Source organism: Trichoderma gamsii (assembly GCF_001481775.2).
Source record: "Trichoderma gamsii strain T6085 chromosome Unknown Scaffold_50.2, whole genome shotgun sequence".
NCBI classification, from domain to species: Eukaryota; Fungi; Ascomycota; class Sordariomycetes; order Hypocreales; family Hypocreaceae; genus Trichoderma; species Trichoderma gamsii.
The window spans coordinates 44868-60293 of NW_020171387.1; the positions used below are offsets into that span (position 1 = coordinate 44868).

Below are 15426 nucleotides of genomic sequence, written 5' to 3' on the forward strand. Positions count from 1 at the left end.
ATGGCCCCCTATATTAGCAACGGTAGGCACGTGATTGCGGTCACTGGCCTGGTAAGACACGTTGGACGGGATTGGACCCGACTGGAATTAGGGGAAGCGAGGCGGCTATGACGATGGCGACAATTGAAATTACACCACGGGCATGTCATTAAACGCCCAAGGCCTCGGGCGCCGGCGCGTGCCAACTGGACCGCAACCCTGACGCAGCCGGCAAAGCAAGACAAAAACAAACCGAGATATTCCCAAATAAAGCAGAAACACCACCGGCAGTTACAGCCCACGGCAGAGCGCAGCATCACCGCAGCATCAACCGCATCTAGTCTGCCTGTCGCGTCACCGGCTTCGCACCTCAGGCTTCTCTTCTCTCCTCAGGCCTCTCATTCGCAAATTCACTCTCCCTTCACTCTTGCCGCTGCTCCACCCACACTCGCAGCACAAGCACAAGCACAAGGGCTGCTTCTTCTTCTTCTGCTTCTTCTGCCCGTTCGGCGTGTTCCTGGCGCATGTCGCCTCGCTGCAACCCACCCGCCTCTACCTGTACGATTCGATGTCGTCTCCGCCCAATGCAGCGCCGCCACGGCGTGCAGCGCCAGCCTCCAGCGGCGACGACGCACAGTCACTGAGCCAGCTGTCACTGTCGCTGTCTCTGACGCCGGGCCCGCGATCCCCAGGACTGCCCGCATCCCCGTCGACGCCGCTGCCTTTAAATGCGTCTTCTCCCCATGCCTCGCCCTCGTCCAGAGGCACTCCCACTCCCTCGCTCAGTCCCTCGGGCAGAGAATCGCGCGCCGGAACTCCCACCCTCGTCCGCAAGGCCTCGATGAACTCCCTGCACTCGGCAAATGGCGCTGGCCCCTCGCGGTCGCTGTCCAGGCGCTCCAGCCTTGGGCAGGTTGTTTCACCGGGCTTGAGGGCGTCGTTTGGCATGCCGAGCTTCGAGCCCGAGTGGCGGCCGCCCCTGACGCCAAACTCGGTGGCGAGCGGCCACTTCAAGGACGAGCTGGAAGCGCATCACGGCCCTGTATCGACGCTCCACACCGAGACGGTGGTGATCCTCAACGATGCAGTCTACGGCCACCGGTTTTCCCGCCCGCGCACCCCCAAGAGTGCATTAAGCACCATTGTGGAGCGGCCCGAGCGGATCAAGGCCAGTGTCTTGGGCGTGTCCACAGCGTATGTGCGTCTTGGTGAGCGCCACTCTGATGGAGCGATGCCTATTCTGCCAAAGGGAAATGTGCACTTGCTGCCCAGCATCCCCTTTCGTATTCACAAGACTGACCGGAGACTACCGTTGTTGTCTCCCGCGGTCACAAATGTTCATGGGACAAAATGGATGGAGGAGCTCAAGACCATGTGCGAGTCCGCCGAGGAGGTGCTGGCTCGTGGAGGAAAGGAGCTGCAGAGGCCTACTATTACACGAGGCCCAGACCATGCCGCCCCAGAGAAGCTTCACGAGGGCGATTTGTATCTCTGTCCCGAGTCACTGGATGCTATCGAGGGTGCCTTGGGCGCTGTTTGTGAAGGTGTAGATGCTGTTTTCTCAGCTGGGCCACGGCGAGCATTTGTTGCCGTGCGGCCTCCGGGACATCACTGCTCTGACAATCTCCCATCTGGTTTCTGCTGGGTGAACAATGTTCATGTTGGAATCATGCACGGTATCCTCAACCACGGCCTGACGCATGCCGCCATCATCGACTTTGACTTACACCACGGAGATGGGTCTCAATCCATTGCGTGGGCACACAACTCGCGAGCCATGGCTGCTACCAAGAACCATGCCGCCTGGAAAAAGACGTCAATAGGCTACTTCAGCTTGCATGACATCAACTCTTATCCTTGTGAGAATGGCGATGATGACAAGATCAAGAACGCAAGTATATGCATCGAGAATGCACACGGGCAAAACATTTGGAATACCCATCTCCAGCCGTGGAAAACAGTGGAGGATTTCTGGGATCTTTATGAGACCAAGTACACGATACTTCTCGACAAGGCTCGCAGCTATCTCAAAGGTCAGGCAGAGAAGCTACAGGATGCAGGACTTAGCCCGCGGGCTGTCATCTTTCTTTCTGCTGGTTTCGATGCCAGCGAATGGGAGGGTGCGGGGATGCAGCGTCACAAAGTCAACGTACCCACCGAGTTCTACGCACGATTAACCCAAGATGTTGTTCGACTTGCCGCAGAGGAAGGCCTTGCTGTTGACGGCCGCATCGTCAGTGTCTTGGAAGGTGGCTATAGCGACAGAGCCTTGACCGCGGGCATCTTCAGCCATATTAGCGGCCTTGTTGGCAAGCAGAATCTACCTCGACAGGGCGGCTTCCCATTTACGGATGGTGCGTACGGTGAGGACGGCGAGCGCGTTGTACCACCTCTGGGTTCGATTAACCCATACGATCCCTCATGGTGGGCGGCTGATCAGCTTGAGAAATTGGAAGCCATAGTTGCGCAGTTTGATGCCACACCAAAGAAGCCGCGTCTATCTCCTACTCCAACATATTGCTCGCCAACCCATGCCTCCACGGCGAGGGCTGTGAACCCTCTCAAAATGCAGCGAAGCATGTCGTCTCTCATCAACAGGTCGACAGCCTCCAGCAGGTCTCCATCTCCCTCACCCCCTGACGTGTCATGGACGGTTGCTGCCAAGGAGCTTTCGAAGCTCCTCATACCACGGGATCGCCAAACTGAAAGTGCCACATTTGAAGATCTGAACCCAGAGGCAGGTCGGGTTCGACGAGAGAGAGCATTATCTGGCGCGACAGAGCTTGATCGGCCGACGTCGAGAATGTCGCTTCGCGAACGCAAGCCCAGAGCTATTGATCCTATCCAAGAGCAAGAGGAGACTCGACAGATGAAGGACCGGGGGAAGCCTGCGGCTGTTTCGACAATTGCTGCAGAAAAGGTAAGCATTTTCTTTTTTTTTGGTCTCAAAGATCTAATAATAGCTAATTTGCATTCAGGCAACCGCTCGTGGTCAGACACCACAATCTCTCGTTGGTCTAGTTCCAAAGAAAAGCTCTCGACGTCTCACTACATCGTCAGTCGCGCCTACACAGCAGCGCAGCGTCTCTCGTACCTTGCCCATCAACGAAGAATTGCCGCTTCGCCCATCCACATCAGCAGGTCCCGCCTCAGGGAGGCCTCTTTCAATTGCAGACAGTAGCTCCCAGAGCCTCAGACCTTCTGGACGAATCACCGTCAGCAGGTCACGGCCGACTACTGCGCACGGGGAACCGGCTCTCAGATCACCCATGCTCGAAGCCGGAAGGGAGGCAGCTGCAGAGAGAGCTCCGCAATCTGCGGCGTCAAGGCTGGACGCTACTATTGACGACATGGATAAGATCACCAAAGGCATCAAGAAGATCAAGATCAACTTGATCACTCAGTCACAGAAGGAGGCTCGGGAGAAGGCTCGGCTTGAGGCCGAACAAGCCCAAGCTGCAGCCGCCGCCGCAGTCGCCAAATCACCACGAACTTCTTCGGCTAGCACCAACAGATCCGTGGAGTCTGGCGGCCTCAAGACTCCCAACAGCACTTCCGACCGTAGATCTATAGTTTCCGCCACATCGCCGGATAGTACTATGCCGGCACTGACCTCCGAAAGTGGTTTATCTACGCCTAACATGGAACACTTTACACCACGGACAATTTCTCCTGAAGCGAGACAACCGGTCCCAAATATGAGCTCTCCTCGGTCGAGCCAAGCAGCAGAAGAAATATCCGAATCTTTTGTGCCGTATCAGCCTGGAGGGCCACCCCCTGTTCCTGTCGCTTCTCAAGAGCCACTGAAATGGCTCCCTCCGACTCTTCCCCCCGGCGCTTCAGCTGCTGCGCCTACCCTTAAGAAGAAGAATAGCACTTTGTTCCAATATGGTGGCAGTGGCAGCATTCCTTTTGCACCCAGGTTGGCCAATCAGCCCACCACTTCATCACAGCCCAAGGTTCAGAGGAAACCTAGTGGACCTGTCAGGGGAGTCCCCAGATCTCCTCCAAAAAAATAGATGGTTGCTACGAGTATGCAATATGAGGATTCTTTTAATCTCTCTTTGCGTCATTTAGGGTTGGAATGGTACGGAACAACGGAAATGGCTTGGAGTTTACTGCTTTGCTTTGCTTGCTATTTTCACCCTCTCTATATTTTGCATGTTTAGCGCTTGCTGAAGCCTGTTCTCTCCCTTTTTTTTTTTTGAGACCAACTGTTTTACTAGTCAGTATGTAAACTTTCATACTACCAGCATTAGAATGCTGGTTTTCTCTCATTTATGATACCCATTCTCAAGCAAAGAAAAGAAAATCTTGTCGGAGGCTATATATATTCTATCTTTTTGACCCCCTACTTCCATAGATGTTATTTTCATCCATCTATAACTTGACTTGTTTATCTCCCTCTAAACAATTCCTGTAGTCTATTATATCTCTGTTTCTATTCCATTTTTCCTAGCAATATAGCATGGTGAAAGAAAGGGAAAACACCTCTATGAGAAATGTTGGCGGAATTCTTTAAGAGAGACGCTCACGTCGTTGAGCGCAGCCTTTGTGACTTCTCCGGCTTTGGGTTGGTCCTGGCGTTGGAATGTCCAGACTTGTTCAACTCCGAGGCTTTCCAAAAACGTGAGTGCGCGTGAATAGTTTGTTGCTACTTGGGCGATTCCGTGGCTGTCGTCTGACATTGTAAATTTGCCGCCCAGTTGAAGCCATTGCTATGTAACATATTGCTTGTAAGAAACTTGACCTACCATGAAATTCCTTAGGGATGTGGGGTAAACTCACCTCTGAAATGACTCTGCATGGATATGGCTCTGCAAGACCCTTTCGAAGAGCCGAAGTGTTGCACTCCAACCAGGCCCCAATCTCAGCGGCGTACTCCAGATTCCTCTTAATCCTCTGCCACACGCCTTCCCACTGTCGTACATCCCTGCCCGGCTCCTCGCTCATCAACCGAATGAGATCAAAGTGGCCCACAATCCGCGGCTTCAACGCCTTGAGCATCTCATACTGCAAGTCGTAATAATCCTCATACACGCGCTCCTCTGAGCCTCCCGCTACTTTCATGGCCTCTGCATACATGGCCTTGTCGAAGTCGATGGGGATGCTGTGCACATGGTGAAGCGACCCGATGAAGTAGTCCACATGGGGAGATTCGGCAAAGAGGTTCTGGACGAGAGGCGCGTAGGAAGGGCGGATGAATTCGCCTTCGAAGCCGATGATGATGTGGATTTGGGAGGCGTAGGCTTTTTGAAGGCGGCGGGCTTCGAGGATGTAGGCGTTGTGGCGGGGAGGCAGGACGGCGAGGGAGGTTTGGGGGTCGTCGAGCTGAGATTGTTATGTGAGTTGATTGTATATGGAGATGAGTGAGAGAGGATGAGTGAAGTGAGATTCGGTTTTGACATGTGAAGATGTGAGATGGAGGGGTAAATTGTGACTCTTAGTGTAATGACACAGGACATATGGTTTTATGCTGTAGGATGAGTGTAACACACCTCCTCAGGATATAAATCACGCTCATCATAGCGTGGCATGTGCTCCGTAAGGCCAATGGTTTTATACCCAACAGATATAGCGTGCTTGATAATGTCCTCAAGTTCATCGGCAGCATGGCCGGGGCAGAACTGCCCCGAGTGGGAATGCATTGTGAAGGCCATTGCGAAGACGAGATAAACTTGTTTTGTTAAGAAAGGAGTTGAAGTATATTGATTGAGAAAGATAATTGAGTGAGATATGTCCTTTACTGGTTTCTGTTAAGAGATAGAGTTGGCTTTATGAGATCTAAAGTTTTGTAAATGCTCTATTTTCAAGAACTAGAAGATCCACTAATTTTTTTCGAGGCGGGACGGACCCGGTATTCTCGGGACCCGTGAGAAGATTCTGTAAAACCATTGGTCCGTTTGCTGAAGCATGAGGGGCACGTTACGAGGAGGACTCAAGTCTAAAGATTGATTTCGCGTTGATGGTTTCTCTCCGCACGGGCCACTTTGCCGACCTGAGGCTGGTACAGTGCGAACTTCCTCTTATTATCATGTACTGTCTTGTGCGGTCTTGCGAGTTCCGTCCATTTATGAACAAAGTGCCATCCGCACATAACTTCCCTGCCATTGAGGCTCGCGACCAGGTCGGCGATAGGTTTCTCAATGAAGTCTGTCATCGTGAACTGCCACAGTAGTAAAAGACAGCATTAAGAAGACCCTGCGTCCTATTATAATTGCCTGCCTTGAGGGACAGTATTGATTTAATTATATATATCTTATGGCTAATAAAGAGACTTATCATACTTTATCTGGCAGGCCTATTTCCTTTATTGAAGAATTGAAGCTCCAACTCCTTCTGAAAGTGGAGCAATAACGTTTACCTACCTACAGAACTTGTCCCCCAAATCCATATCTTCTCTGGAAGATTAAACACCAAGATCGTAGCCAAGTTCGGTATCGGCCTGTATAATATCTAAATAGGTAGACCAGTCCTCCACACTAAAAGGAAACCCGCTGATATTATCCTGGAGGTTGGCTAGGGTTGACGCTGGTCCGGCAACCTGGTCAACTGCTATAGGAGTCGCGACCGCTGCGTTCCCAGGCCCAGAAACTCTACTAATAGTTAATGGTATAGCTATACCTTCGCTACTATTATTGCAGTCATTGTCATTTCTGGCACTGGTGCTGTCTCTTGGCCTAATCCTCTCCTGGGAATTCTGACGACGCCAGCGGATCGCAGTAGCGAGGAGTTCCAACCACAGTGAGGCGCCAAAGCGTGATTGAACGGGCGAGTCGCCACCAACAGGTTTAATGATGCCCCTTTTGCAAAGGACCTCCACCACAGCCGCGGCTCGGTACGATTCGTCGCCATGCGAGGAGGAACAGGCCATAAGCGCGCTGTGGCCTGTTCGGATAGCGTCGTTTATCTCGCCAAGTTGGTGCAGGGAGACTTTGTTAAGCGCGGAGATCTTTAGCAATATGATGAGAGCAATGGTGTTAAATTGGATATAAGATTTGGCGTAATATCTCTGGGGACATGACGTTAGGGTTGGTGATGTCCCATTGGCAGGACCAAGCAGGGAGCTTGCATATAGCTCGATTAGTCGGCAGGCGGACTGAGCAGCGGAAGTTTGAATGATCGCATGGTCGGGATCGCTAAGGGGTATAGCGGAAGCCCATCGAAGACAGAACGAATACACGTAAAGAAGGACACCCAGATAGACAAATTCCACGGTAGGGTTCCACAGCGCCGATGATTTGCGGAGTTCAGATACGAGTGATTTAAGATCTTTTTCCAATAGCCGAGCGATTGCCATCAAGTGTCTACCGTCTTTGGGGCTGCTGTCGTCTAAGGTGTCGTTGATTCGACTGACGTAAAGGGCGATACGCAGCTTAGAGATAAAGTCTGGCGGAAGAGCGGCTTCGTCACTGGGTTTGATTACGAGAGCATCAAAAGGAACGAGACAGGGAAGTCCGAGTTCGCAGCTTAGTCTGCAGCAGTGTAAGCGAAAATTTTCTCTAGCAAAGAGGGGACGATTGGCAAAGTACAGGGAATTGACGAAACACCAGCACCGCCAGATTTGCGTGTGTTTTCGCTTGTCAGAAGGCGACTCGGAATAGGTAAATGCATGATACTCATGCTCGTAACCCACGCGATGGCAGCCAGCATGTAATGCCATCTGCAGTGTCATGCCGCTATATGTCCAGCGCATATCATCCGACTGTCGCCGAACTGGCGGAGGCCACATGGTCAATATAAGCAACGCCTGCATAGTGTATACAGAGTCATGGCGGACTATCATAAGATTGCTTAGGAGGCCAGTTATTTTTTTGCATAGAATAGGAAAATAGCGCTGTTGGGGCAGGAGATTGCGGGAGGCCGTGAAACAAATGGTCCAAAACAGGAGAGGACTCGCATCAATGATGGCGGTAGGCTCGGTTTGTTCATCCAAGACCGGGAGCTGTTGATGATATCGGGCATAGTACCTGCGCAGATACATGATGTCAGTGCAAAGAATACCGCGCGAGGGTGCTTAATATGACATGAGCGAGGATACGCACTCTTGGAATAGTTCATTTACATCGGTCTCTGGCAGAACGAGATCTTGCAACTTGAAAACGGTGTCATGCCCGCCCGTAGGCGTTCTATGCGGACTTATCTCAAGAAAATCGGAGATGGCTTCAGCTCTTGGCGCCGTCGAAAAGGAACAGTCGCCAGTGGATGTGCTAGACTGACTCAAACTGGGATGGCTGGGCCACGCGTCGCCGCTGTTGGATTGGAGTTGAAGGCTGGCCCTAATAGTCTTGAGCTCTTGAGTAAGTCGCTCGACTCGGCAATAAGGATGTTAGTTTGTACGTGTGCTGTGGATAAGAGGGGAGCATGCGTACTTCCTTGTGGGAACTCGCTTATAGTTCATATCGACCTTGCATTCAATGTGTCGTCCGGCACATCTTGAACAGGACGCTGGGAATGTGGAAGACGCATTACAGCGGAGCTAGTATTCATGTAAGCCCATTAGGTATGCATTTTACATGAGAATGCAAGCCCATTTTTTGGCATATAGTCTGGTGTTTGGAATATATAGTCTAGCTCGTTCCGCGGGTAAATGTTTGAATGTTGAATTACCTTATTCTGTCGGCAGGCAATACATGCAGCCGGGCGGGCCATTGCACTGCTTCACGCTAGAGCGGTCGAAAAAGGTGGACGTAGGATAGAGCTGGGTTTTTGGATGTGCGAGGATACAAAGAAGAGACTCTCCAGAGAAGTGCTTCAGGATAAACAAGCACTAATTTGTGCAAAGTTATGCTATTTTGTTTGCCTGGTGTATTTGCAGAATGTGTCCAAGTACAGAGAGACCTTGAGGATGCAATCTCAAAGAGGGGCGGTACTCTAGCTTCAGATCTAGTATCGGTCCACTTCCGCAGGTCAATACCATACAGTGTAGCAAGACACGGACGATTCACTCGATACAACTGCAGGCAATTGTTGGGATGAGGGAGTATGTCGGAGGAATGGCAGATTGGGCGAGGAAGGAAATGAATTGGGGATTTTAAGCGTGGGGAAGGAAACGGCATCGAATCTGGGGATCTTGAGTGTGGAGAAGTGTTTGCTGCCGAGGCTCCACACGGTATTAATTAATTATTCTACCTAGACCTCACTAGCCCCGATTTCAACCGAGTTTTGGAGCATTGCAGGCATTTGTTAGACGGACGGACTTGGCATTATCTTGACAATAATCTCAAGCTGTTCTAGAAAGCGTTACTCTTTAGGCTCTGTAGTTACAGTAGATGCTACACACATAGGCTCTTCTAGTCATAGCAAAACTCATCATCCCTTACAGAGTCGTCTCATACACATAATTGCCCGTTTGGGAATGAAATCCTCCACGAACGCTGCCCGGTGTCTGGTCTCTGTAGAAGTCGACAACGTCAGAGCTCAGTTTGCGGCTGTTGGGTGGGCACAGCCAGACACGCAGCAAGTGCCGCTTGGTCTCTTCTGTGTCGCCGTCCTCAAACTCCGTCCGGGCATGCAGCGTAATGTGGTTGTTGAGAAACTGGATGTCTCCTGGCTCAAACATCATGGCGAAGTGGAATTTCTCCTCGTTGGCGATTTGTCCGACTAGATCGATGGCCTCTCTCTGTTGCTCGGTCAGACGCGGCAAGTCCGGAAAGTCGGCGTCCGCTGTCCAGATGTGAGGCGGGATGTAGCGACATGAAAACCGCCCGCCCTCCTCGCTGAAGATGGGGATTTTATAGTAGGGCCCAGCGCCGGGGGGAGAGTTACCCTTCCAAGTCCAGTAGAAAGGCTCGTATAGAACCTTGAGCAGGTCGGGCCGGCGGCGAGCAATCTCGTTCCTCACAGCCACAGAGCTGCCAATCATGCTGAGGCCTCCACTCTTGGCGACCTGCAATACCATGAGGCCGACGACATCAGCGCTGTCAGTGTGGAATGAGAGGTGGATGCGAGACATGTATCCACGGCCGGTGGACGTGCCTGGGTGGATGTTGTCGCCAAAGTTCTTGACATCACCCAAGAGATCCCCTTTACCACTCTGGGATACGGCTATGCCCATGTGAAGCCCAATGCCCCAGTAGATGATCCTCATTTCTTTTTTGGTGTACTTGTTCGCAGGGATGCCACGCAGAACGTAGAGTCCCATGTCGTTCTCCAGGCTCTCGAGGACGTGCTTCAGGCGTTGCACCGATGAACCTAAAGGGAAATCTTCCTTTGTCATGGTATCGCAGCCCTGGTGTTTCTTTAGAGTTGTTTGCAGCGCATTGTCGATGTCGGCTAGCTCTTGCTCAGTGAATTGGTGAATCCACCTGTCTGGATCATTTTCGGCGTCCTTTCCGAGCCACTCTGTGTCGCCAGCCGTCAGATTGTATAAACAAAGGGCATACCCGCCATGCGACTTAAGAGTCAAGATAGCGATGAGACTTACCACGATCAACAAGTTTCGCCTGAACTTTATTGTCTGTCATTTTTCTTTGATGCTCAAACGCGATTCTTCAATATGTTTCTGAAGTGAACTTGCCAGCCTAAAACGGGATGAAGTCCAAGTCCGAGTCTATATGTTATCTGGCGCGAGGCATAGGTTACACCATGTCCCCGATGCATTTTCGATGTAATCTGCAGCCTTCTGCAGCCTTCAACGCAGCAAGCCGAATGTGTAATCGGGGTTTCGCAAGCGGAGCGTAGGGAAATGTTGGAACAGGGTCCACATTGATTCTTGGCCGAGCGAAAATCGGCGTGTGGCCTAGCGTTGCCCGAATTTCGGGCAACGTTCCGATGAAACATCATACATTCCACTTGGCCAGCTGAAGACATCTGGAACTAAAGAGTCAGTACAGTACAATAGATAGTTATTTCACGCAGGGCTGCTGAAGTGAGTAGAATGACGTCAGAAACTCACAATGATCAAGCCATTCCCCGATACTCTGCCAGTTCGACCCGGAGCCGAAGCGGCGAGGACGGGATTCTTGGCTACATGTACCCTACGGCCAAACGACCTGCCGAAGTCCATATCTGTCATCATCGTTGATGGCTGTATGGGACTCTTGCTCCTTACAAAGATCTCTTGTATTTGAGTTAGAAGTCCTGCACTGCAAAGACAAGAACTTCGTCGTAAAGCTGACCAAGATATACAGGTCCAAAACCTGTTTAAAGCTCGTTCATCCTATCATTACATTTTCCAAAGCTATTTTTATTCATCTCTTACATTGTGTGAGCTTTCAACTAGCTGCAAATAGGCGACATAAATCATGTCCCCGTCAGCTACTCATTCAGTTGATGCACCTGCAGGCGGTGTTTCAACAATGGAAGGGAACCCAGAACCACTTTGCGCCATTGTCACGCCAATGGGGATGCTTGGCTATGGTTTTGACGAGCAGCTCCTGACTAGAACGCTCGACGAGTTAGTCGGAGGAGCACCATCCTTCAATGTGGCCGTTATCATGGATTCTGGCTCGACAGATTCCGGTCCATCAAAGTTAGCATTAGGCACTATGACTTGCCCTGAGGAGTCCTACCGACGAGATTTGACAAAACTAGTCCGGGCAGTAATTAACTACAAGGTGCCTGTTCTCATATCTTCAGTTGGTGGAGATGGGAGCAATGAGCACGTTGATCTATTTGTGAAAATGGTTCAAGAAATTGCCGCATCGCTCAACTGGTTAGTATCCTAGGGTTCAACAACTATCCATACCATGAGACTAATGAGTATTCGTAAAGCCCTAGAAAACTCAACGTCCTTGCTTTGTATTCTGAAGTGTCCAAGGATGTGGTTGAGCAGAAGCTTCTGGCTGGGGACATAACTGGTTGTGGAGATGAGGTCCCCCAGCTTACAGTCGAAGAAATCAACTCCACTCCACGAATACTGGCCCAGATGGGCCACGAGCCTATACTAGAAGCCATACTAAGTAACCCTGATTTTGACATTCTTATTGCGGGACGGGCTTATGACCCGGCCATCTTTGTGGCTTTTTGTGCGATGAGCCAGGCCGGGCCATCCCCGCCTCAGGAGTCGCTTAACAACACATTATTGGGGGGATTTTACCACATGGGCAAGATCATGGAGTGTGGTGGCCTTTGCGCAACACCCAAATCGGCTGGAGCGGTCGCTTTAGTTTATAAAGACGGCACGTTTGACATTTCTACCCCGGACCCTGCTGCAAGATGCGTTCCTCTTAGCGTGGCCGCCCATACGCTTTACGAGAAGGCCCGACCTGATATCTTACATGGCCCAGGAGGGTATTTAGACCTAACTCGGACCACGTATGAACAACTGCCAGATGAGATTACGGTGAGGGTTCGCGGAGCGGATTTCATACCATCGACCGCACAAGGTTCTCCGTATACGGTCAAGTTAGAAGGCGCTCGCGTTATTGGTTCCCGAAGCATCTTCTTTGGGTCATTTAAAGATCCTATTCTCATCGGCCAAATACACGAATATCTCGAGGGTGTCAAGGCACGTTGCGCCTTACAGCATGTAGGTATGGATGGCACTTGGAAACTCGACTTTCATATCTATGGCGCTCCGGAAAAGAGTTCCGATAGCGCCAATCCCGTCAACAGGACTCAGAACCTACAAGAAGTTTTCGTTGTAGGGGAGGTACTCGCAGCGTCACCAACACTTGCGAGAAGCTTGGCGTCCACCGCAAGAGTGTATTGCTCTCATGCTGCCTACAAGGGGCAGATGGCAACTTCTGGAAACTTTGCATTCGGCATCGGAGGTAAGACGGAACTAGATGTTGGCGATTGCTGCGAGTTTTCTATCTATCATCTAATGAACTTGATTCATGGAGAGCAACATGGACATGCGATACATACCGGAGAAAAGAAGATTGTTGAGAAAGGTCTTACAGTTCACGGAATATTCCCGTGGCAAAGAGTGGAAATCCCAGCCTCTGTCTCAGGGAACACCAATTCAACTGGACCGATATCCAGATCAGAGTCAAATGTGGACACCATCAGTGCCAAGAAAGAGCGCTTAGTTGACCAGGACAAGAAAACCCTTCCTGCCAAGGACTTCAGCCACGCCAAAGCACTGAAAGACGTGGCAAAGGTCATCCGGTCCAAGAACGCAGGTCCCTTCCAGATTACCTTTGACGTTATCTTTGATGACCCAGTCCTCTACGAGGTCGTAAAGTCGTCAGGAATACTACGTCAAGAGGCAGTGGCCCACCTCTTCAGACGATCGGTGGACGAGGTGGTCTGGTGTGGCTTCTTTGACCAGGCCTTGGCTTTCAAGCTCACTCTCCCCAGGACTAGAAACGGAGAACTGCGGTGTTCCGGGGGGTTTATGGAAAATGACGTGCACGGATCTCAGCAGTACTTGCCTCTGATGGAGCTTCCGTTAAGTGAGGAACTCAAGAGAACTCTGAAGGCAATGGGCTGATAGCATGACGGCAAGACTGGTATATATACATGTAGTGTATAGATGAAGAGCATGGTTACTTGGAGATGTTTCTTTGAGAGGTGATCTAGTTGGGGTTCATATAAGACAATGCTAGACACGTGTAAAATACAGGTAACAATTTCTTGTCATCAATGGGTAATGGCCATGGCTGAGTAAGTGGCCCAAAAAGGGGTTAGGTAGTCGTTTAGATTATATTTGGTGAAAGCTACGGAGGCCCGAAATAAACTTGAAAAAAAAAAAAAAAAAAAAATACAGGCAAAGAACTATGAGAACATAGATTTTAGACAACAATCAATAACTAACAGGTTTTACTCTTTCAATCTGAGATGTGGCTTTTTCATGCGTGTTCATTACTCCTCCCGGACTAATAGAGGCACCCGGCTATACTCTCAATAAGCTAATGAAAACTCCCAGATCGGTCTGGTTTTCCAGATCATAGAACAATCGCAGCAGTTCTCTGGATCCCTCGAGCCCATAAACCTTTTCAGTTAGGGGGCGAATCTTGTTTTCGACTTCAACCAATCCAATTGGGTTTTCTGGCTCGCCCAAAGGATATTCTACTTTAACAGACTTGTCGCCTATCTTCGCAACAGTGACTAGAGAGCCCTCCCTGAGGCTGTTGTCAACGTTGACGACAATCCTACGACAGAGTGCCAGAGTCTTTTCGTCGTCGAGAAGTTGATACGAACTCCAGTCGTTGCAGCCGTACAGCCAGGCCACTGCGAACTGGAAGTTCAGGCTGAACTGGCCCTCAACAATGTTAGTCGGACGAATCTTGTTGGGCGCTCCACTGCCGACTGCTAGCAAGGCCTTTCGTCCGACAGTGACTTCGATGATGGAATCTTGTGGCAGGTCTTCTGGATTTGGAAAGAGTTTCCGAAGCTCGTAAGCTGCCTCTATCGGGCCGTGATTCAGACGGCAGCAGGGGTATGGCTTGATCGCCGTGTCGCTTGCCACCCAGAGCGCCTTGAGATCTTTGACGATATCCTGGTCTGGTTCTGAAGACTGTGCATATGAGAATAGCAAACCCTTTGGCCCATCGATGGCCCTAGTTGCACCGATCATGCCAGCCTTGACAAATTGAACTCCTAACAGGGCATTGTGGGCGGCGATGCCGGGGTGAAATCGTTTGTTCCACCCACCGTTCTCGAAGCACTGCAGCGATCCGCTGGCCATGCTACCAACCACTCCAAACAAGCTTTCAATCTGGTCTGCATCGAATCCAGCGAGCTTGCCTGCAACGGCTGCTGCACCGAAGACTCCTACCACGGACGTCGGGTGGAACGCGGCCCTATGAAGCACGTCACTGATGGACCGTCCAAGCCGGCACGTTACTTCATATCCGACAGCCACGGCCGTATAAAACTCACGCCCCGTCACCTTGCGTCCGCCAGAAACACTCATCTCCAGCTCAGCTTGGGCGAATGCAGCCGAGAAGGCAGAAGCGCCGGGATGCAGAGAAGCCGTGCTGTTTGTATCATCCCAGTCCATGGAGTGCACCAGAGTCCCGTTGAGGAGGGCACTGTACTGCGCTTGATACCGTCGAGATAGACCCAAGACAGAGCCCGGACCGCTGGCAGACAGGCTGTTGATGGCTTCGATAAAGGCTGGGCTCGACTCTACATGGCCCACAGCATAGGAAGCCAGGCTGACGTAGTCTAGAAGGCCACACTTGAGAACATCACGGATGGGTTCGATGTCATCCCAAGTGGTTTCAGATACGAATTTTGCCAGCTCACGCGTAATAGACGCTGGTACTGCATCTGTAGAGCCGCCGGTTAGCCTCCCACATCGCATTGAGCTATCAACTGGCCAAATACTTGGCTTACCGACCTTTATTGATGGATACAGAAACCATCTTGTTTAGTTCTTTGCCGCTATACTTTCGCAGGGATACACTTCCAGATGAAGATTTAGATGGAACAATGTTCAAGAATAAGGAGCGTCTGATCCAGACATATGAATACTTTGTTCTGGGTATAAACTGGGGGCGAGCTGGAGATGATCCAAGGGAAGACAGCTACTTGTCAGGTTGTTTCCCGTAG

At 50.9% G+C, this 15426-nt stretch overlaps 6 protein-coding genes across 6 annotated transcripts; 2 read left to right on the top strand and 4 right to left on the bottom strand.

The window, feature by feature from the left end:
* TGAM01_v209692 (histone deacetylase HOS3) lies at nt 1-3998 on the top strand (the record flags this gene model as incomplete). Its single annotated transcript, XM_024550619.1, has 4 exons — nt 1-51; nt 271-1173; nt 1229-2899; nt 2958-3998. The coding sequence occupies 4 exons, from the start codon at nt 1-3 to the stop codon at nt 3996-3998; spliced, it is 3666 nt and encodes a 1221-aa protein (XP_024404629.1).
* Nucleotides 3999-4472: 474 nt separating this feature from the next.
* On the bottom strand, nt 4473-5639 carry TGAM01_v209693 (histidinol-phosphatase (PHP family); the record flags this gene model as incomplete). Its single annotated transcript, XM_018807676.1, has 3 exons — nt 4473-4697; nt 4768-5310; nt 5478-5639. The coding sequence occupies 3 exons, from the start codon at nt 5637-5639 to the stop codon at nt 4473-4475; spliced, it is 930 nt and encodes a 309-aa protein (XP_018659161.1).
* Nucleotides 5640-6388: 749 nt separating this feature from the next.
* On the bottom strand, nt 6389-8631 carry TGAM01_v209694 (hypothetical protein; the record flags this gene model as incomplete). The annotated part of the gene is made up of 5 exons (XM_024550620.1): nt 6389-7454; nt 7512-7949; nt 8025-8297; nt 8352-8458; nt 8590-8631. The coding sequence occupies 5 exons, from the start codon at nt 8629-8631 to the stop codon at nt 6389-6391; spliced, it is 1926 nt and encodes a 641-aa protein (XP_024404630.1).
* Nucleotides 8632-9298: 667 nt separating this feature from the next.
* On the bottom strand, nt 9299-10445 carry TGAM01_v209695 (hypothetical protein; the record flags this gene model as incomplete). The annotated part of the gene is made up of 2 exons (XM_018807674.1): nt 9299-10323; nt 10406-10445. 2 exons carry the CDS (start codon nt 10443-10445, stop codon nt 9299-9301), a joined length of 1065 nt encoding a protein of 354 aa, XP_018659159.1.
* A 780-nt stretch (nt 10446-11225) lies between these two features.
* On the top strand, nt 11226-13360 carry TGAM01_v209696 (hypothetical protein; the record flags this gene model as incomplete). The annotated part of the gene is made up of 2 exons (XM_018807673.1): nt 11226-11635; nt 11695-13360. The coding sequence occupies 2 exons, from the start codon at nt 11226-11228 to the stop codon at nt 13358-13360; spliced, it is 2076 nt and encodes a 691-aa protein (XP_018659158.1).
* A 402-nt stretch (nt 13361-13762) lies between these two features.
* TGAM01_v209697 (hypothetical protein) lies at nt 13763-15178 on the bottom strand (the record flags this gene model as incomplete). The annotated part of the gene is made up of 1 exon (XM_018807672.1): nt 13763-15178. One exon carries the CDS (start codon nt 15176-15178, stop codon nt 13763-13765), a length of 1416 nt encoding a protein of 471 aa, XP_018659157.1.
* Nucleotides 15179-15426: the final 248 nt, after the last annotated feature.